The following is a 21126-nucleotide window of genomic DNA, read 5'->3' as shown; positions in this document are numbered from 1 at the left end:
TCCTACAGTTTATTCTTCCAACAATCAGTAGGTTAACAGGTTGAGTGGAGCCAGTTGCTGTTGTTCAGTCAACTCTTTGCGACAGCGAAGCCGGTACTCACCCCTCTTTTTGACTGTATCCATGTTTGATAATACACTCACCCCAAGGTTCAGTGTTTCTTCATGCAATTCATGTCTATGTTTATTTTCTCTTCATTGGAAGGACTGATGCTGAGGCTGAAGCTCCAATACTTTGGCTACCTGCTGCGAAGAACTGACTCATTGGAAAAGACCCTGATGCTGGGGAAGACTGAAGGCAGGAGGAGAAGGGGACGACAGAAGATGAGATGGTTGGGTGGTCTCACTGACTCAATGGACATGAGTTTGAGCAAGCTCTGGGAAATGGTAAAGGACAAGGAAGCCTGGCGTGCTATAGTCCATGGGGTTGCGAAGAGTTGGACACAACTTGGCAACTGAACAAAAACTCCACTTGTTTGCTCTTGGGAAAAATATGTTTATAAGTAAAGAGCAGCTCTACCGCAGTAGGGAAGACAGATGTGTATGTGTGTCTGTGTGTGTGTGTGTGTGTGTGTGTATGTGTGTGCATGTTATTAGATCTGTAATGCAATAATGAGTGTCTACATTTAAGATTGTTTTTTTAGTCTCTGGCTTGCTAAGCTTGAAAGAGTCTTCAGCATTTCCCAGTAACAATGTAAATGCGGCTTGTCTAGATAGAGTTGGCACTTGACCACATCAGGCCATTTAGAGGTTATTTAATCTAGGACAATTGGGCCCACGAACCCAGCAGCCCTCCACACCACTGCCCCAGGTGCCACCTGGTGCTGAAGTGGGAGCTGAGAAAGTTGCATCTCAGGTGCTCATGTGAGAGAAAGCAGATTCTGTCCACAAGGTCAATTGATTCTCCTTTTGAAATATCATGTACAACTGACAATATTTAACTCATTTTATTTTAAAATGTATTTATAAATTTAGCATTCTATTTTTTTTTAGAAAAAGCCCAGTGTTTAGGAATCTATGTTCATATCATTGTAAATGATCATGCTTTTATAATAATGAACTACAAAATAACCCTGGATGCTAGTCATTCATCACACTGGATTAGTAAAAAAATTAAAAAAAAAATCATTTCAGAAAGTCTTTTACTTAACCTTCTAATATCAAAAATATTGTTTGATAACATTTCCTTTCTATTTTAGGAAAGTAATCAGGGTTGATGTAGCCTTACAGCCAGCTCATGGAGAATGGTTGGCCCAGGTACATGGAGGAGATTCCCAAGTGAGACGATGAATATCAGTTTTCCAGGTAAGGGAAATGGAGTGTGGGTGGATGGATGTAGGTGTATGTGTTGTAAAAAGTAAATGGAGGCACATTAAAAAATTTTAAGTGCTTTTTTTGAGCAGTGAGTGAAATCGCTCAGTCATGTCCGACTCTTTGTGACCCCATGGGCTGTAGCCTACCAGGCTCCTCTGTCCATGGGATTTTCCAGGCAATAGTCCTGGAGTGGATTGCCATTTCCATCTCCAGGGGATCTTCCCAACCCAGGGATCGAACCCAGGTCTCCCGCATTGTAGACAGACGCTTTACCGTCTGAGCCACCAGGGAAGTCCTTTTTTGAGCAGACAAGGGTTCTAATCAGACAACGCCAAACCCAAAGTGGATGGGAGTTTTCACCCCACTGAGGCATGAGTTTTCACCCCAGGACTGAGGCTCCACCAAACTAGGGTGGGGTTTTTACAGAGGACACAGAAGTGAAGCAAAGCAATCATTTGACTGGCTAGAGCTTCAGGGGTTATCTTATTTGGGATAGTCTGATTGGTTGTGAGTGATTGGTAGTGACTGGTGGTTCATGGGGTTCTCATGAAATGCTGGGCTGAATGAAACACAAGCTGGAATCAAGATTGCTGGGAGAAATATCAATAATCTCAGATATGCTGATGATACCACCCTTATGGCAGAAAGCGAAGAACTAAAGAGCCTCTTGATGAAAATGAAAGAGGAGAGTGAAAAAGTTGGCTTAAAACTCAATATTCAGAAAACTAAGATCATGGCATCTGGTCTCATCACTTTATGGCAAATAGATGGGGAAACAATGGAAACAGTGAGAGACTTTATTTGGGGGGGGGGGGCTTTGAAATCACTGCAGATGGTGACTTTAGCCATGAAATTAAAAGACACTTGCTCCTTGAAAGAAAAGTTATGACCACCTAGATAGCATATTAAAGAGCAGAGACATTACTTTGCCAACAAAGGTCCGTCTAGTCAAAGTTATGGTTTTTCCAGTAGTCATGTATGGATGTGAGAGTTGGACTATAAAGAAAACTGAGCACTGAAGAATTGATGCTTTTGAACTGTGGTGTTGAAGATTCTTGAGAGTCCCTTGGACTGCAAGGAGATCCAACCAGTCCATCCTAAAGGAAATCAGTGCTGAATATTCATTGGAAGGACTAATGCTGAAGCTGAAGTTCCACTACTTTGGCACCTGATGTGAAGGTGGGTCCTTTCCAAGGAGGGTCTTTGGAAAAGACCCTGATGCTCGGAAAGATTTAAGGAAAAAGGATAAGGGGACGACAGAGGATGAGATGGTTGGATGGCATCACCGACGTGATGGACATGAGTTTGAACAAGCTTTGGGAGCTTGTGATGGACAGGGTAGCCTGGAGTGCTGCGGTCCATGGGGTCGCAAAGAGTCGGATAGGACTGAGTGACTGAACTGAACTGATCGGTAGTTCTTAAGTGTTACTTCCTCAGTTTCCAAGGCATCGACTCTAGGTTAGGTTTTGGTTTGCTTAGGTAGGGAATGCAGGCATTAGACCCACCTCTCTCCAATGGCCTCCCTTTGAAAAACAGTACAGAGAGGAGGGGTGCCATCTGGGCAGGAAGAAGCAAGCGAGTAGGTTCAGATGTGAGGTTGGGGAGTGGCAACCTCTAGGCTTGCTGCAGCTCACTTTATCTAGAGCCTAAATCAGGGTGTATGAAGGCATCAAGAGACAGCAGAGTTGTTCTAAGAGACCTGGTATTTCACAGGAGAAGGTAGCTTTCTTGCATAGGTAATGGGGCAGGACATTGCCAGATTTCTGTCACAGGTAGAACACTGAGGGGATGGATCTGAGCTGGCAGCAAGGCAGGGGAGCAATCCTGAAGACATGATAGACAAGAGAGTGGGACAAAGGAGGAGAAGGAGGCATGAGAAGAGACAGCGATAAAGGTGGAGAGACGACGGTTATTGGGATGTGGACAGGCGATAGCACAGGAGTGGAGGATTTCTCCTCGTTCTGGCTCATTCACATTACAGATGGTCCTGGGGGCTGCAGTCCAGGGGGTTACAAAGAGGTTGGACATGACTGAGTGACTGAGCATGCAAGCATGCAGGCACGGAAGGGCTGGAAGGGTTGGCAGGCATGTTTTTGAGTCCAGTGTGGGACCTGCCACCTGTGATTGGGATACTATTTAAAAGGAAAGTGCTTAACTTAGGTATGAAGACCTGTGTCTATCACACACTGCAACACTCAATGATCCTGCTTGAACAGCTCACTTGGGGTTCTTTTTGAAACCTTCCTCTGAAGAGTAAAACGTCCTGAACTTGTAATAAGGAACTCTGTTCACGAGGATCATACTAGTTAGAATCGGATTTACAGCAGTATATCACTTTTGTCAAAAATGCTAGCAGCAACAAAATCCAACAAGGCTATTCCCAGCCGGTGTCTTCATTTTCCTTCCCTTAATCTGGGTGTTGCTGCTTGGTCATTAGTGTGGCCACTTGCGCAGGTGGCCCACTCCACTCCATCCTCCCTCTGCTTCCGTTGCGTTCTCAGCCCTGGTCAAGCTACAGAAAGGATGAGGTTTTAAATGGACACAAACCCTGAGCGTCTTCCTTGCCTGGAATTGTTTTGCCTCTGGTGTGTGACTGGGAGCTACGGCATCAGATTCTGCTTTCTCTCGAGAAAAACTAACCCCAATGGTACTTTCTCTGCAAATTTTTTCTTTTCCTGGACATGTTTATTTTATGGTTATTTTTCAGTTTCTCAGCTCGTATACGCGATGAGCTTTTGCTCTCTGGCGTGAATGGAACTAGTTCAATATTGTAGGAAAATCTTGCCATTTTAGGACCTGAAAACATTCTGAGTTTAAAAAAAAAATCAATGTGATGTCAATAGAAGACATTTATACACGTGTAACCTGTTCAAGACCTGGGTAGAATTTCTACCAAATCAAGTTCTGATTAAAGATCTAGTAGCATTATTTGCCGACTGTACTTTTTTTTTACAGAATAAAATCACTTCATATCTTCATTCTTCCATCTATTCATTCATTCACCAAGTCAATATTTATTAAGCATTTACTATGTGTTTTGCAAATTTAAGGTAATAGAGATATAACAGTGAACAAAAGAAACAAAATCTCCATCCCTTAATTAATTGACCTTCTAGTGAGGGTATTTTCCCCTGGTGGCTCAGAAGATAAAGAATCTTCCTGCAAGGCAGGAGACCTGGGTTCGATCCCTGAGTCAGAAAGATCCCTGGAGAAGGGAATGGCAATCCACTTCAGTAGTCTTGCCTGAAAAATTCCATGCACAGAGGAGCCGGGTGGGCTACAGTCCATGGGGTAGGACAGTTGGATGTGATTGAGTGACTAACACACACTAGAGAGGGAAGAAAGGCCATGCTGTCGCCCCAGTTGTGTCCGACTCTGTGCGACCCCAGAGACGGCAGCTCACCAGGCTACCCCGTCCCTGGGATTCTCCAGGCAAGAACACTGGAGTGGGTTGCCATTTCCTTCTCCAATGCATGAAAGTGAAAAGTGAAAGTGAAGTCGCTCAGTCGTCTCTGACTCTTAGCAACCCCATGAGCAAGCCCACCACTGTAGCCTACAGATTTTCCAGGCAAGAGTACTGGAGTGGGGTGCCATTGCCTTCTCCGAGAATGGCCATATTAAGATAAAAAAAAGATTTGTGTGTCTACTCACTGCCATGACACACACTGAAACATTCTCACACTTGCCTTTACACCTAAGGAAACAGTGTTGTTGTTGTTCAGTCGCCCAGTCCTGTCTGACTCTTTGCGACCCCATGAACTGCAGCACGCCAAGCCTCCCTGTCCCTCACCATCTCCCAGAGTTTGCCCAAGTTCATGTTCATTGCATGGGTGATGCAGTCCAGCCATCCCAGCATCAGGGACTTCACCAAAGATGCCGCATCCAATGACGCTGATGCAGCTATGAGCCATGCCACACAGGGCCATGCAGGGCCACCCAAGGTGGATGGGTCATAGCAGAGAACTCTGACAAAGCGAGATCCGCTGGAGGAGGGAATGGCAAACCACCCCAGGATACTTGCCATGAAAACCTCATGGACTATATGAAAGGAAACAGTACTTGTTATCAAATGCGTATGTACAAACCAACAATCTTTTTCTGCGTGTGTACCATTCCCATCCGCTCCCATATAAAAAAGCTGATTAAAATTCATCCCTTTACTCGGCCCAGGGTAATATAAACATTTTAGGAAAATGCTTAGACTAATGGACTCATTCTTATCATGTTACAGATAAACTGAAGCTCAGAGATATTTATAACATCTTCAAAGATCACCATACAGTTGGTGTCAGAGAGAAGCAAAAATCCAGCATTTTAACTTATTGCTGCAGCTAAGTCACTTCATTCGTGTCCGACTCTGTGCGACCCCATAGACGGCAGCCCACCAGGCTCCCCCGTCTCTGGGATTCTCCAGGCTATAACACTGGAGTGGGTTGCCATTTCCTCCAATGCATGAAAGTGAAAAGTGAAAGTGAAGTCGCTCAGTCGTGTCTGTCCCTCAGCGACCCCATGGACTGCAGCCTTCCAGGCTCCTCCATCCATGGGATTTTCCAGGCAAGAGTACTGGAGTGGGGTGCCATTGCCTTCTCCATTTAACTTATTACAAGAATATTAACAACCATTACAGCTGTGTGAATACAAGCAGTGAGTTTATTTTCAAATGCAAACATAAAACCACGAAGCAAACATGGTAGAGTGGCTTAACATCTTGAATTAAGTTATCCGAATTGAATGAATTCAGAATTGGGCAAAAATAGCCATGAAAGATGTCACAGCATTGTTTTTCCTAGAGACCACTTCTTGTCCCTCAAAGTACATTATTTAACAGTGTTAGAGTGTAATTGAATTATTCTCTCATGGACTCTTTTAAGGGACACCTAAAAGGATATAAAAGTAAAAGTCAAGGTATCTGAATCATTCAAGCTTGGTACATAAAGCCCCTCTCCTGATACCTCCCTAGGCAACACATCCGGAGAACACAGCTTGCTCTATGAGTCATGACTTTTTAGATCTCATTCTCAGGGCAGGAGCTGAGAAATCGATTCCTCTCACAAGGTTGTAGATGTGCGGGTCCTGGCGCTGATTAGTCATTAACTGGTTCTCACTCCCAGCCTCTCACAGAAGGAATTCCACTGTCTCAGTGGTTCTTGAAACAGGTCCTAGGAACAAACTTTGGAATGGCAGTGGGCTTTTGTGAAAGGTCTGTCTCAAAATAATCTTCTCATATATCCAGGACCATAAGTCCCAATCAGTCACCTGAAATCAGATTTTAAAGATGAGTTTATTAAATATTGATCCCAGTTTTGTCACTTGAGAAATAATTTATCAAATAAACCAAGGAGGCAAGATTTCTCAAAGACAAGTCGGGAGCATTCCACACCGAAGGAGAAAGAAGATAAATATATTAATGGTCCATTCAGCAACTCTGATGCTCTAGAAAGTGAACTGCAGGGGAGCTCCTTAGTGAGCTGAAAGAGTCAATGAGGCTTCCCAGAGCCGAAACTGGCTTTGGTGGTGTGGTTTCTGTAGCCATAGACTCCAGTTCAATCAAAATGTAAATGTTATCTGGGTACACAAAACGTATTTCATGGTGATAATGAATCTGTTGACATACTGTTCATACTTTATTATATAAATTGTAGTGACGTATTTGCCAGAGAGAAAAATGAATCCATAGGGAAGTACTCTGCACTCAGCTCTACCATACGCTCCGGGTTGGCACACGTCTGTGTCTGTCCTTGGCACAGTTTTCCTGCCTGCCTTTAATCAATCAGAGTGCTGTGACATTGGGCAGAGCACAACGGCGTCCTTACTGACGAAGCTAATCTAACTGGGTTCGGAATAGGAACTAGAAGATGGGTTATTTTTAAAGCAAGGCCCATTGATTCAAAAATCTGGTTCTGCGGCATCATTATTTAATGGATGTGTAATCGCTCAGGTGTGTTATCATCTGTGTGAAACATGATCAGTTTAGCAGGCAGGGGTGCCTGCGGTCTGTCTGCTGGAGGTCGAAGGGTCTGCCTGCTTGAACCGCAGCCTGCAGCCCGCAGGCTCTGCACGCAGGCAGGAATGCCAGGACAGCTCAGTGCCTCCTGTGAGTAGGACCGGCCCTCGAATTTGCAGGGCCCAAGGCAAAATAAAAATGGGTGACCCCTCATTCACAAATGATCAAGAAGTTCACGATGAGGACAGCAGGACTTTAAATCAAGTGTGGGGCGGCCCCAGGACAAGCCACACTCCCACAGGCCCACCATCCTGCCTTCGGGGTTCTAAGGATGGAAGGCTGCCCTCTAGCGCTGCACGAGAAAAATGAATCCTCCTTTCCAATGCCTTCCTCCTCCCCACTTCTTCAGGCCCAGTTAGAGCTTCCACAGTCAGTTTCTCTGTGTGTTTTGTCACAAATGCCTTGATACCGAGTGAGTTCATGGGAAACCCTTTGTTCTCTGTGCGTTACCCTTGGCATAGCCTCCCTGCCACCTAAAACTATGGAAATGGACTCGTGGACTCCTTAGGGTCCCTTGAATCACATGAGTCATGAAATCACAGATTTCATGCTCCTGGCTTTGTACTAAAGGGCATTTCTCACTCCACTTCACGCTGCTTGTGGATTTTCATTTCATGGTTTTCCTTTCTTTTCTCCCTCCCTTCAAAATAGAAACTGTTGTGAACTTTTAAAAAGGTATACTTGGTGCAATTGATTCTAAAATGCTGATAAAATAACTATAATCATTATATTGGTTCACATTTTATTTTGTATACATAGGTCCTCATAAAAATAAGCCCCTATGGCTGATTCATGTTGACGCATGGCAGAAACCAACATAACATTGTAAAGCTATTATCGTCCAATTAAAAATAAATTTTAAAAAATAAGCCCACAAACTGAAACCCAGTGTAACCTTGGGAAGCCTGACATATTTTGATTATTATAGTATATTCCTTTCATCACCTGTCTACTATGGTGAAATTTAAATTGTATAGGGGAGTTGGGGATGAATGTTGATCTTTTCCTCATGTTCTGTTCTTTGTAGCCCTACTTTTCAAAGTACATTGGGAATTCCTAGAAGGGTCCTAGGCCTGGTTTATTTTCCCCTTGAACATTTGACATACTTGCTGCTGCTTAGTTGCTAAGTCATGTCCAGCTCTTTTGCGACCCCATAGGCTGTAGCCCACAAGGCTCTTCTGTCCATGGGATTCTCCAGGCAAGAATACTGGAGTGGGTTGTCATTTCCTTCTCCAGGGGATCCTCCCGACACAGGGATGGAACCAGTGCCTCCTGCGCTGGCAGGCGGATTCTTTACCACTGAGCTACCAGGGACTACCTGACATCTGACATAGGACAGGCACAAAAGAAATATCTATTGCAGGAATTAACGAAAGAGTGAGTGATAAAAAAATGTCATAAGGGTCAAAGACAATGCTTCCTCCAAGCAGAGTCTCTTTTAAATTATATTTAACAAATCTCCTAGAACTCTTACAGCAACCCTATTTTACCATGTGGCGAATAGGTAGATAGATAGTGGTTGTTAAAAACACCCCATTGCCCCCTAGAGAGAAGGAGAAAATAATTAAATAGGTACTTTTCCCTCGCACCTTTCTCAGTACTTTTAACCCTAAACCTAAGTTACAGATTATTTACTTATCCTTCCTCCTTGAGTGGGTAAAGGAAGCCGTTTATGAAGGCAAAGGGTGAGGATGCCTCATGAATCAGAGCAGAGAAATTACTGCAAGTGCAACCCAGACAGACCTGGGGCAGAGCCAGAGGAAGCAGAATCCTCAGGCCAGAAAATGCAACTTCCCACTCACCTGGGCTTCCTTAGGAGGCTCCGGGCTCTAGCTGTTTATACACAATCTGATTCATCAGAGCTGTCTTACAGCTTGCTCTCAGAACCACCAAAATCCTCAACTCCCTCGGTCCAAACCAAAGAGCTGAGCCCAGTGGGTGAGCGGACCCGAGGGAAACGCTAGGATTGGAATTCACCTGGTTAAAGGTCTATAGCCAGGCGCGGGCAGGCAAAGCCGCGTGAGGGGAGCAAACCAGGAGCTGGACAGAGAAGACAGTTCCATCCCCTGCCTGGGCGAGGGCCCTGGGACCTCCTCCCATGCGTTGCCGCCTCCCCTTTCTCCTCATCTGCAGGTCCAGGGCGGGAGGGCAGGCCCAGGACCAAGTGGAATCTGGAGGTCAGGGCCTCAGTCCAGGCTCTGGGGTCTGGGACACGCCCCCTCTGCCTACCCCATCGTGACCAGCGCCTCCCCCCCAGGTGGCCTGGCTGTGTCCTTCTCTACACGCCCTGAGCAGAGAAGGCATCAACTGCAGCTAAAAATACAGCCCTTAGAAAATACAGCCTAAAAATACAGCCCTCCGGGTCCTCCTCCGTCCGTGGCCTGGGTTTCGTGGTCCCTGGGCACGCAGCTGCCCGGCTCACATGCCCCTGCAGTGCAGGGGGACAGGAGTGCCCCAGCGGGCAGCGGGACGCTTCGGGAAGGTTTGCCAAGTGCTGGGCGGTGCCAGGGCTCAGAGGCCCCCTGCACCGGTCCCGTGTCCTGGGACGGACAACGGCACAGGATCACGCCCTGGGCTGTTTGCTCGAGCACGAGAGGGGAGGGTCGAGGTCCACTGTGCGGAGAGGTGGGCTTTGCTTGAACAGGAAGAACCCTCCAGAGAGGGGTGGGCTCCCTCGGAGAGCGCCAGCGAGCGCCCCCCACCGCCCGGGAGAAGGCCAGAAGTCTGGACTCCTGGGCTTGTCGGGATGGGCCCCTTCCTCGGCAGCCGCCCGCCACCCCCTCCTCCCCCCAGCCACGCGGCTCCGGCCGGGTCTCCAGCACCGCTCCCCCCGCCCCCCGCGCCCAGTGCCTCGAGGTGGCGTGGAGGGAGGGGGTCCCAGGGCACGATCCCCCCCCCGACCCCAATCCCCCACACCAGCGCCCTCTCCCCCGCCGCGCCCTCGCGGCGCAGCAGGGACTCGGCGGAGACCCTGGACCCGTCAGAGGGCTCCCCCCTAAACTCCGAGTCGACAAACCTTGCCCCATGGGGTCCCTCCAAAGTGTGACTTAAGCTGAAACTGCAGGGCGAGAACGTGGCGGGGTGCAGCCTCCCTCCTGCATTGCGCACTTGGGGGGCTGTTCTCTGCGCCGGGGGTCCCTTCGCGCCCCAGCGCTTTCCCGCTCCCTGCAAGGAAGCCCCGGGCCCTCTAGATAGTTGAGGACCGTGAAGCCCCCAAGCCCTCTGCGCAGAGTCGAAGAAAACGAGAGTAGGAATCCCCTACCCAGGGTGGAAACCCCCTACCCAGTAGGGGATGAGGAGAGGAGGCAACTCCTCCTTCGCGTGCCGGGAGAGGCAGTCCCGGCGGTCCTCTGAGCCTGAGGTACAGAAGAAGGCGAGGTCTCCTCTCGGCTCCGCCAAAATCGGCAGGAGGGGGGGCGCACCCAGCCCCCCGCAGACCATTCAGAGCTGGGGCCACCAGAGGGTGGGAGTGCCCCTTCTCACGGCTCTTGGAGCTAGTGGGGAGCAGTTAGGAGCCCCCGCATCGTCCCAGCGAGGTGGGAGGTGGAGGGGTACGGACAGGGGGAACCCCCCCCACCCCAGGCCGGTCGCGGACCGCGTAGGGGACGGTGGGAGCACCTCCCCAGCCCCCAGCCCAGGCGGGGACCGCGGAGGGAGGCGGCCCGCGCCGGGGCCGAGTGTGGGCGTGTCCAAGGGGCGGGCGCCCGGGTATCGGGGCGCGGCCGGTTCCTCCTCCCGGGCACCCGGCCCTCGGCCCCGTGCCGCCCCCAGCGCGCGCAGCCCGGCCGTCGGGGGGCGGCGGCGGCTGCGGCGGCGGGTGGAGGCCCGGGCTTCGCCGCGCGGGGTGGGGGCAGAGGCGGGCCGAGCGCCCCTGTCGCGCCCGCCCCCTCCCGCGCGGTGGCGGCAGCGGCGCCGCCGGGAGCTGCCCCCGAGGCCGCCGCCCAGCCCCGGGGCGCCGAGCTCCGCCCGCGCCGGAGGCCCCTGCGCGCAGCTCGGAGCGCGGGCAGCCCGGCCCGGCCGAGGCGGCGCGGGGGTGGCACGCGGGCGGGCGGCGCAGCCCCGGCCGGGCGCGCTCGGCGGGCGCCCCGCGAGCCGCCCCGATGTGGCAGGAGGCGATGCGGCGGCGCCGCTACCTGCGGGACCGCGCCGAGGCGGCGGCGGGCGGCGGAGACGGGCTGCAGCGGTCCCGGGACTGGCTCTACGAGTCCTACTACCGCATGAGCCAGCAGCACCCGCTCATCGTCTTCCTGCTGCTCATCGTCATGGGCGCCTGCCTAGCCCTGCTCGCCGTCTTCTTCGCGCTCCGCTTGGTGAGTGTCCTCCCCGCGCGCCCCCCGGGCTCCGGGAGGCGAGGGACGGACCCGGCCCGGGCGCCTCCCGCCCCGGGGGCTGGCCCCTCGGCCCGCGCGGCTCCCGGCCCCTCCTCGGCCCTCCCGCGGCCGGCCCGGCTCGAGCGAGCCCTGCGGGCAGGAGAAAAGTTTTCCTTGGGAGGTTCTACCTAAAAATAAAAGTTGCCGGGGTGTGTGCACCAGGTGGATCGCCGCGGCGTGCGTTCTCCATCTCTGCGCGCCCGCCGGCAAACTCGCTGCGCTTTCCGCGCGGCATCCGCTCCAGCGGGTCTCCATCCGAATCAGCACCGCGCCTCTTTTGGCGAGGCCACTGCCCGGCTCCCGAGCTGGCGTTTTAGTTTGGATCGGACGTCATTTAAGTCTGTAGAAATCCTGCCTCGGGAAAGTGGTGAATGACAAGGGAAAAAAAAAGAAATACAAGTATTTATTATCCATCTTTGCCTTTAAATCTGGCAGGTTTAGTCCCATAGGCAGAGAGGTGGGGGTGTTGACCTGTTGTGAGCCTGCATCCAGTGTCTAAGTCACAAGCATTGATGGACTGTCACCTTCCTATTTCTAGGGGGGTCGTTTATCGTGCCTGCTATTTGGTACAGGTTACTCAACTGGGTTTCATCGCTGGGACCGCAGTGCAACTCTACAGCTGATGTCAGTTTTGCCAATTTGTATTTTTCGAGCAGGAGCCTTTGGCTCACTCCCTTAAGCAGTGAGAGGAAATCTGTAGATGGCGGTAAACTTCCTGTTACTGATCTTTGTGTTGGTGTGGTTCAAACTTTTGCACCGCCTGTGATGTGTCTGTGCAGCTTGGGTGCCAAGCATTGATTAATCAGTGAGATATTTTTGGTCAGTGGTTGATCTGGGGACGTCTGGGAGGAATGCTGTCTTTTTAGCATAGAATATAAACATAAACCTATATTCCTGTCCTCGGAGCAAAGGCGTGGGTGTGTGCCTTTATTTCACCACGGCGTGCAAAATCTCTGTCCTTGGTTTTTGGCAATTTTTTCCTCATATCCTGAGCCAGATGGTGCTTAGATATTATGCATGGGAAAACTTGTTATCGTCATGGGTTCTTTAAAAAATGAAGTTTGCCTTCTCCCCACAATTGTCAAAGGTGTTGTCTTCTCATGGAATTCAACAAGATAAGGAAAAAAAAATTAGAAAGCAGAAGATCATGGATGCCACCGATCATAACTGGGTCTTATATTATGCAACACAGAGCAGAGAGCACCTTCATTCTGCATTCTGGGTGTGAGTTCAGGGCAGTCTTCACAATCTTCTTGCCAGCCTGCACTGCTTCCTGGAATGGCATCTTTTTTTCTTCTTCTCACCACTTTTTAGGGCCAAGGAGGACTTGAGGAGAGACTTCTGCTCCGTCTCCTTGGCAAGCAGACTCTCTGAAGGCATCTCCTGTTCATTACCATTCCTGCAGGGGAGAAAACACGTCCCTCTTCCTCTGCAAATCTGTTCTGCCAGGACATTGCTGCTTGTGATTCTGGCGAATCTGTAATTCAAAGCGTTCTGGCTGGTTCTCTTCTAAATGGAAGAGGAGGAGCAGGTGATGGCCTATTTATAGCGCCATTAATATATTTAAAGACAAGTGTGAAGTTTGTGCCTCCCTGACACACACCACTTTGCTATGATACGGATCTCTAACTTCTTAAACCTTGATCTAGTTTGAACGCATCCCTGCGCCCTGAGAGATTCAGTACAGTCAGCTGGAAGCTCCCGTGTCTAATCTGCCTTTGATCTTTGTGTTTCTCTACTCAGTTCCTTTAGGGTTTCCCAGGTGGCACTAGTAAGGAACCCTGCAGTTGTAGGAGACATAAGAGACGTGTGTTCAGTCCCTGGGTGGGGAAGAGCCCCTGGAGGAGGAAAGGCAACCCACTCCTGTATGCTTGCCTGGGAAATCTCATGGACAGAGGAGCCTGGCGGGTTGCCGTCCACAGGGTTGCAGAGTTGGACACAGCTGAAATGACGTAGCATGCACTTAACGCATCCTGTTGCTTTACATTCTATTTCATGGGGAACAAATGTTGGAATGGCATCTTTTTGAAAAGTTTGCTCAGGCATCTTTATTTTTCTTGGTAAATCAATCATTCCCACAGTCTAGGCATTCAGCAAAATCACTTTAAGCAGAAAGCGAGCACTTCTGTTGGTGTGGCTGTAGCCCAGAGGGAGGTCCAGAGATGATGGAATGGATCTTGATCTCTGCTCAGCCTAAGCCATGCTCGGTCATGTCTGCTCTTTGTAAACCCCTCTAGGTGATGAGCTGTGCAGAAATGTTCCAGAGTCAGGAAGGGTAATGGGGTCTGGTGGAAAGGTGACCTTCAAGCAGGAGCTGGGGCTGCTGGGCTGGGTGGGAGTTGGTAAACGCCAGGGAGGAATGGACCCTGTCCTTTGAAACTTGACCTTCAGAAGGACTGGATCGGTTCTGAGGTCTGGACAGCTCGTTTCTATTTTGCTTTTAGTAATAACGTAGATAGCAGTTTTACTTTGCAAAACCATATTCTCTATCCCTGCCGTTCAAGGTCAGGAGCTTTGGAAGGCAGTGCAGCAGTAACAGAGGCCCATGCGCACAGGAGGTGAGGTGAGTTCATTTCTCAGAATGACCAGAGTGTGGCTTCCCAGAGATCTACCTCGGGAGACAGAAATAGCTGCTTGGGGCAGGCCCAGGTTTCCACCTTTACTAGAATTGCTAGGCTCTGATGTAATTCAGGAGCTCGGCAGATCTATTTTTGCTGCCTGTAATCTTGGACAGATTCCTTCTTTCCTATGAATCTGCCTGATTTTGATTTCCATTAGACTTCTACCAGTTCTTGTAGTAGGAAATGTCTGGCAACTTACTTAATGCACAGCCATGGTCTCCTGGAACATTTGGATCACAAAATGATCCTAACATCATCTGAATACATGGTGATTTTTTTGCAATATTGTAATTGCTTTTGCGTGAAGTGACTGGAAATATATCTTTAAAAAAGTAAGCTTCGTCTTGACTTTGTATTCCCCTTTGTTGTTGTAGTTCAGTCGCTTAGTTGTGTCCAACTCTTGGCTTCCCTGTCCTTCACTGTCTCCCAGAGTTTGCTCAAACTCATGTTCATCGAGTCAGTGATGCCATCCAACCATCTCATCCTCTGTCGTCCCCTTCGCCTCCTGCCCTCTAATCTTTCCCAGCACCAGGGTCTTTTCCAATGAGTCGGCTCTTGGCATCAGGTGGCCAAAGGATTGGAGCTTCAGCTCCCTAATTGTGTTCCTGTAATTGACATTATTCACAAACCTCTCTCACTTAATTTCAATCTGTGGTCAACCCATGCTTTTGCATCATTGATCATGAAGTTAAAGTAATCTGCAAAGTATTTTTATTATACTGTAAAAGTAAATTCTGAATTGAAACTTTACCATCTTGCTTAACTGCTTTTTATTTTTTTACATAAAAAGCTGTTAAATAGGTTTAACCCCATATTTGCTAAGAAATATCAAGACATGAAAACAGTAGCACATATGATACCATGACTTGAATTTTAATATCTTATTTAATAATATGAAAAATGCTTTCTTTTTGCTTATGTTGAAGGTTTTTGACGATACTATGGGCATGCTGAACAAAATTAAATTGCCCCCTGGCATCAGAGACCCTGGAACTAATGAGACCAAACTTGTAAGTTCTGAGTCTTATGAGTTAACTTCATTGTCCAGGACTGGTTCTTATTACTAAATGCAAGACAAGCTCATCTCAGAATTAAATCCTCTCTCATTTATTATGTCCCAAAGCAGCCAACTTTTCTCAAAATTTGCCTATTACAGTTAGGAAAGGTTGACATAATTTTTTTAGGCTAGCTCTGGCCAGATTTGCGTTGGTTAAAATTTATGATTAGGGGTGGTCAGTATTTCAACTGGAAAAATTTCATTCCTATAAATTTTAAATAGTCAGATATTGCAAGAAAACTGATTTTTTGGTCTATTTTTTAGTTAACAAAATCAAATAAGCTTTTATTAAATATGTAATACATATGATTTTTCAGATTATGGTCTACCTTCTTGCTTTCACTGTGACTGAGTATGCCAGCTCTTTCCAGCGATGACCACAAGTACTTCAGGACATATCAGTTTTCCCAGCATCAGGTGTTTTTCCTCAGGGCAGATGTATCAGAGTGTTTCTTTTCTCTGTACATGGATAAAGAATCTTAATTTTTCCAAAACAAATAAATGAAACCAGTCTTGTAGAGGGAAATAGTTTTATGATTGCAGGGACTATTTCAGTGCCCCCAGTGGGTGGAAGAATCAAGAATCTTTTGACAAGAAAGTCAGTCTTTCACCCCTTTCTTGGGGAGTGGAAGGCTGGAGAAGGCAGATGAACATGTCTGACATCTCCTCTGGGGAGTAGGAAATTCTCTGCGTACTTTCTCCAGTCTCATCATTCTGGGGCTGGGGGCGGGGCATCGGGAGGGAATAGTGCATGCTCTCAGGAATTGGAGTGGAGGAATCTCAAGGTACATCTTTCTGTGAATGTCTCTATCCATGCAGGAGACTTACTTGGCAGGTATTTGTAATCACAACCAGTAATTCAATGTCATTTTAATTATAACTTCGCTGTGGTATAAACAAAAGACAATGAAAAGCTGTCATTTTCTGCAGAAACGTTGGCTGCAGTTTACAGGCCCAGCAGGAAAAGACTTGCAAGCATCCTTTGGAGAGTCAAGTGTGTGCTGTGCGGCTTGTGTGCTCAGTCCATCCTTCAGGTCTGACTCTTTGTGACCCCTTGGACTGCAGCCAGCCAGGCTCCTCTGTCCCTGGGGTTCTCCAAGCAAGAATACTGGAGTGGGCTGCCATTTCCTGCTCCAGGGTACTCTGCTTCTGCCTGTAACTCAGTGTTGGCATCAGCACCATCCGCTGGACAATCGGCTTATTCTTCCTTCAGTGATGCGGATGGAGTGTCCGCTGGGACCAGCACTGGGGTGGGCATCCCCCCGGGGGGTATTCCGTCCTGGAGCGGCTCGTCTCTGGCCCGCTGCCGTTGGCCTCTCTGCTCTGGGTGGTCGGTCAGCCTGGACTCCACCTGCAGCTGGTCCTCTCTAGCTTTGCTCTGTTTCCTCCAGTGCATCCAGTGCGTCCCCTCGCCTGGAAGCCTCCTCCTCCCTATGCCGCTTGTCCAAGTTCAAGCTCTCCTCACGCTTCAGCAGTCCGGCCTGTGCTGTGCATTCCTATCTGTACTGGATGCCTGCAAAGCTCATCCATTCTTGTTGTTGTGGTTCAGTTGCTCAGTCATGTCCGACTCTTTGTGACCTCATGGACTGCAGAATGCCAGGCTCCACTGTCCTTCACTATCTCTTGGAGTTTGCTTAAATCTATGTTCGCTGATTCAGTGACGCCATCCAACCATCTCATCCTCTGTCACCCCCTTCTCCTCCTGCCTTCAGTCTTTCCTAGCATCAGGGTCTTTTCCAGTGAGTCAGCTCTTCGCATCAGGTGGCCAAAGGATTGGAACTTCAGCGTCAGCATTAGTCCTTCCAATGAATATTCAGGGTTGATTTCCTTTAAGATTGACTGGATTCATCTCCTTGAGCTTGCTGATTACATGAAATAATTTTTCCTCTCTATGACTATTGTCTGACCTGCAGAATACTTTGTTGAGTTCATCTTGTCTCCTCAACTACTTGTTAGTTCTTCCAGGGAAGAAACTTAGCACCCCCAATATTTAATGCAGCACTAACCAGATGGAAGGTGTGTAATTAACATGTACATTTTAGGCGATAGATATGTTTTCTTTAGCAGCTGTCATTCCCATCGTGTGGCCTCTTGTTAAGAACATAAAACTGTCACTAGACCTGGATCTGGTCTCAGTGTTGCCACTTAGTGTTCCTGAAAAATTGATTTGTCTGCTGTGGACCGAAATGAATAACGCGACCAGGCTCATGGAGTTCATTTGGGAACTGAGTAAAATGGACCCTGTGGACATTTAGCACAGAGCCGGGCACCCGTCTTACCTACAACAAATGTGGTCATTTTTGTTATTATATTTGCAGCACCCAGGTTTCTCCTGGGTAGATGTATTTCAGGCTGACAACTAAATGAATACTAGAATTTTAAAATCTAGGTATAAAAAATGGGATGTTTTTCTATTTACATGATAAGTATGAATATAGCTTTGAGTTATTTTATAAAAAATAATCAAGAATCATAGATAGTTTAATTAAAGTAATATTTTGACACATTACCAGTCTCTAGCACTAAAATTCTGCCAAATTGACATTGACGTGAATTGACATTCATATTTTTAAATTTTGTTAGCTTTGGATAATGTTATATAAATGAACAAGAGTGATAAGATAATATTTACCAGGGCTTCTGTGGTAGCTCAGCTGGTAAAGAATCTGCCTGCAATGCAGTAGACCCTGGTTTGATTCCTGGGTCAGGAAGATCCACTGGAAAAGGGATAGGCTACACACTCTAGTATTCTTGGGCTTCCCCTGTGGCTCAGCTGATAAAGAATCCACCTGCAATGTGGGAGACCTGGGTTTGATTGCTAGGTTGGGAAGATCCCCTGGAGAAAGGAAAGGCCACCCACTCCAGTATTCTGGCCTAGAGAATTCCATGGACTATATAGTCCATGGGGTTGCAAAGAGTCAGACATGACTCAGCAACTTTCACTTGTGCTCCCTGGCATCAAACTGTCGATGGGAAATTGACACACATCTGGCAGTTTTGGTTTGCAGCCCCCAGTGCATTTGGAAGGAGAGAAAAGGGTTGTTGAATCAGCACATGTGTTTGATCCATTTGGCCCAGTTAAGACTTTGATAATGTTGCTTCAGTGCCCTCTTTGTATAAGGATCCAGTAAAAACCACAAGGATGGGAGCCCAGAGAGATTTGCAGTTTGGAGGTTCACATTACAAATTATCATGTCACTTGGGCTTACACTTCCATCCCCAGGTGCCAGCTTCAGGAGAGAGAGAGTGATGGGCAGAGTAGAGAACCCCAGCCTAAAAATCCCCACAAGCAGCTTTGCCGGCCAGCTTTCTGATTCTTCCCAGGACTGTGGAACAACAGTGCCAAGACAGAGGGGATGAGACTACAGACCTGGGTTGTTATTGCCCTATCGCCGTTAAAGATGCAGAAGTCCAGCTGTATCTCAAGAGTTGAACCAAATCCTTTTAAAAACCATCTCATCCTCTGTCGTCCCCTTCTCCTCCTGCCCCCAATCCCTCCCAGCATCAGAGTCTTTTCCAATGAGTCAGCTCTTCACATGAGGTGGCCAAAGTACTGGAGTTTCAGCTTTAGCATCATTCCTTCCAAAGAACACCCAGGACTGATCTCCTTTAGAATGGACTGGTGGGATCTCCTTGCAGTCCAAGGGACTCTCAGGAGTCTTCTCCAACACCACAGTTCAAAAGCATCAATTCTTCAGCGCTCAGCTTTCTTCACAGTCCAACTCTCACATCCATACATGACCACTGGAAAAACCATAGCATTGATCAGATGGACCTTTGTTGGCAAAGTAATGTCTATGCTTTTCAATATGTTCTCTAGGTTGGTCATAACAGGCTGCAATCACCATCTGCAGTGGAAACATACAAATATAAAGTACCATAGCTTCTTCTTAGAACTTGAAATTCTTGAGAGGATTTCTCAAGATGATGACTATTATCAGAGAGGAGCTTAGGAATAAGTCTGTGTCTAGGGTTTCCACCTTCCTGAAGGTTCCTGCTGGAGACAGTGGTGGACCAGGCAGGGCTCTGGTGATGAGAGCCCTGATGCAGGGTTTCAGGATGAGAACGTCTCCCTATTGGTACCAGCATCCTTTACTGTCCCTCAGACATTATGATCTTGGGATAGCATGGCCAGGACAAGTATAATATCACAGGTGCAGGCTTCCATTCCTACAGGCTTACTGCAAAGATTGAATTATTGCCTGAGTATTTTAACGTACTATATTATCTTTTAAGCTATATAAAAAAGGGGAAATAATTAAGATTTCAAGCTACTAGTGATCTGTCAATATTATGAAAGAATGGAAGTTCTAGACTGGTGCATCAGTAGAACAAAAGCCATGTGATGTTAAAAATGAGGAGGATAAGGAGATCAGATGAATAAAAACGAAAGAGGTAATGAAGAAATGTTAGCATAGTTCAGACATACAGTTGATCTAACATCTACTCTTTCTCAGTTGTTGACTTGCAGTTAATTCAAACCTATAACACCCATGTTCTTCAGAATTGGACTTCAGGTGCACAGAATGGGATTTATCATTTGACTAATTTAATTAAACTTTGATTATTGAGCTCAGTTTTCACTGATAACGTTTGTTTGTTTACACTAAAAATAAGCACCCATGTCCCCAGTCCAAACTAGAATACCCCGTAATGTCTATCAGCCTGTATGCTGTACCTCTCATTTCCCTACCGACCCTCAGAAGTAGACTTCCTCTGTACTTCTTGTCATTTCGTTCTGTTCTTTATCCATTTTGTCATGCATGCCTGTATATACCATGTGGTATTTGTGAGGTGTAAGGTCATGATCAAGATCCGTTTATGTCAAGCATTTAACAGGAGGCTTCCTGTGTGCTGTTTTGGATCTGTCAGGGATTCTCTGTTCCTTATTAGTTCCTGAATACTCAGGAATTGAGAGGAGAGGCAAGCCTCTCCCGGGGGCTGAGGAACCCAGGCATTTCCTTCATTAGTTTTTCTATAGGTGATAAGTACCCTCTTCCTTCTTGTGAACCATACGGTAAAAGTGTTTACAACTCTCTCTCTCTTTAATATGGATTGCCTAGGCTTTGTAAGTCTGGAATTTTAATCTTTATCTTTGCTGAGAATAACTACCTTGTAAGACAGTATATATGCACACACCATGTTGATTAAAACACCTTTGCTCCATCAGAGCTCTGGTCCCCGTGTCTGTCTTTCTCTTTCTCTCTCTCTCTCCCTCTCTCTCTTTTTCAGGCTGATCCCCTGGAGCACAGAGTCTCTCTGAGTTCACTTTCCTGCCCAGGCTTCTAAGACCCTCTAGAGAAGGCACTCTGCGCCTTCACCCCATCGAGAGGGCGCCTGAGGCCTTCGTGAACAGAGCAAGCCCCATGCAGGGGCTTTATTGGCTTTCTGCGTAAACCAAGGAATATCATTCTCTTTCTCTCCTTTACTTTCTTATCGGTTGACTCCAGACCACCAGGTTCCGGTCCATTGAGGGACCACAACACATTTACATGCTTTTTTCTTGTGGAGAATTGATTTTTACTTATCCATTTCAGTTACTTCTTTCACCATATCTGTTATAAATCAAAATTCCATACACAAATGGTTTGTTATGGGTTATCTTTTCTGCTTTATTGGTTACATTTTTTCTTTTTTAAATACACATGCACAGAGTATAATTAATAAAGCTTTATAATAAGTATTTATATTGGGCAAGGGAAATAACATTCAACTTTTTGAAAAGCTTTTTGGTTATTCTTGACTTTTTCTTCTTCCATACAA

The 21126-nt window shown here is 47.5% G+C and overlaps 1 protein-coding gene and 2 long non-coding RNA genes across 5 annotated transcripts in view; 2 read left to right on the top strand and 1 right to left on the bottom strand.

The window, feature by feature from the left end:
• Positions 1 to 801: 801 nt before the first annotated feature.
• Positions 802 to 4524, top strand: LOC129633154 (uncharacterized). The gene is made up of 3 exons (XR_008704927.1): positions 802 to 889; positions 1197 to 1302; positions 3813 to 4524. It is a non-coding gene; the product is annotated as an uncharacterized LOC129633154 (long non-coding RNA).
• A 1419-nt stretch (positions 4525 to 5943) lies between these two features.
• On the bottom strand, positions 5944 to 12179 carry LOC129633168 (uncharacterized). The gene is made up of 2 exons (XR_008704936.1): positions 11814 to 12179; positions 5944 to 6567 (listed from the first exon to the last, which is right to left on the bottom strand). It is a non-coding gene; the product is annotated as an uncharacterized LOC129633168 (long non-coding RNA).
• ADCY2 (adenylate cyclase 2) overlaps positions 11091 to 21126 on the top strand; it is a 456786-nt gene continuing 446750 nt past the window's right edge. The window contains exons 1-2 of one of the 3 annotated variants that reach the window (XM_055554957.1): positions 11091 to 11625; positions 15233 to 15316. In XM_055554957.1, coding sequence (XP_055410932.1) covers positions 11416 to 11625; positions 15233 to 15316 — 294 coding nt within the window. In that variant the 5' untranslated portion in view covers positions 11091 to 11415. The remainder of the gene's footprint in view (positions 11626 to 15232; positions 15317 to 21126) is intronic. The other 2 variants (XM_055554954.1, XM_055554955.1) reach the window with 2 other exon arrangements.

This window comes from Bubalus kerabau, chromosome 18, assembly GCF_029407905.1.
Source record: "Bubalus kerabau isolate K-KA32 ecotype Philippines breed swamp buffalo chromosome 18, PCC_UOA_SB_1v2, whole genome shotgun sequence".
Lineage (NCBI taxonomy): Eukaryota > Metazoa > Chordata > Mammalia > Artiodactyla > Bovidae > Bubalus > Bubalus kerabau.
This window is presented reverse-complemented; position numbering and strand designations above follow the sequence as displayed.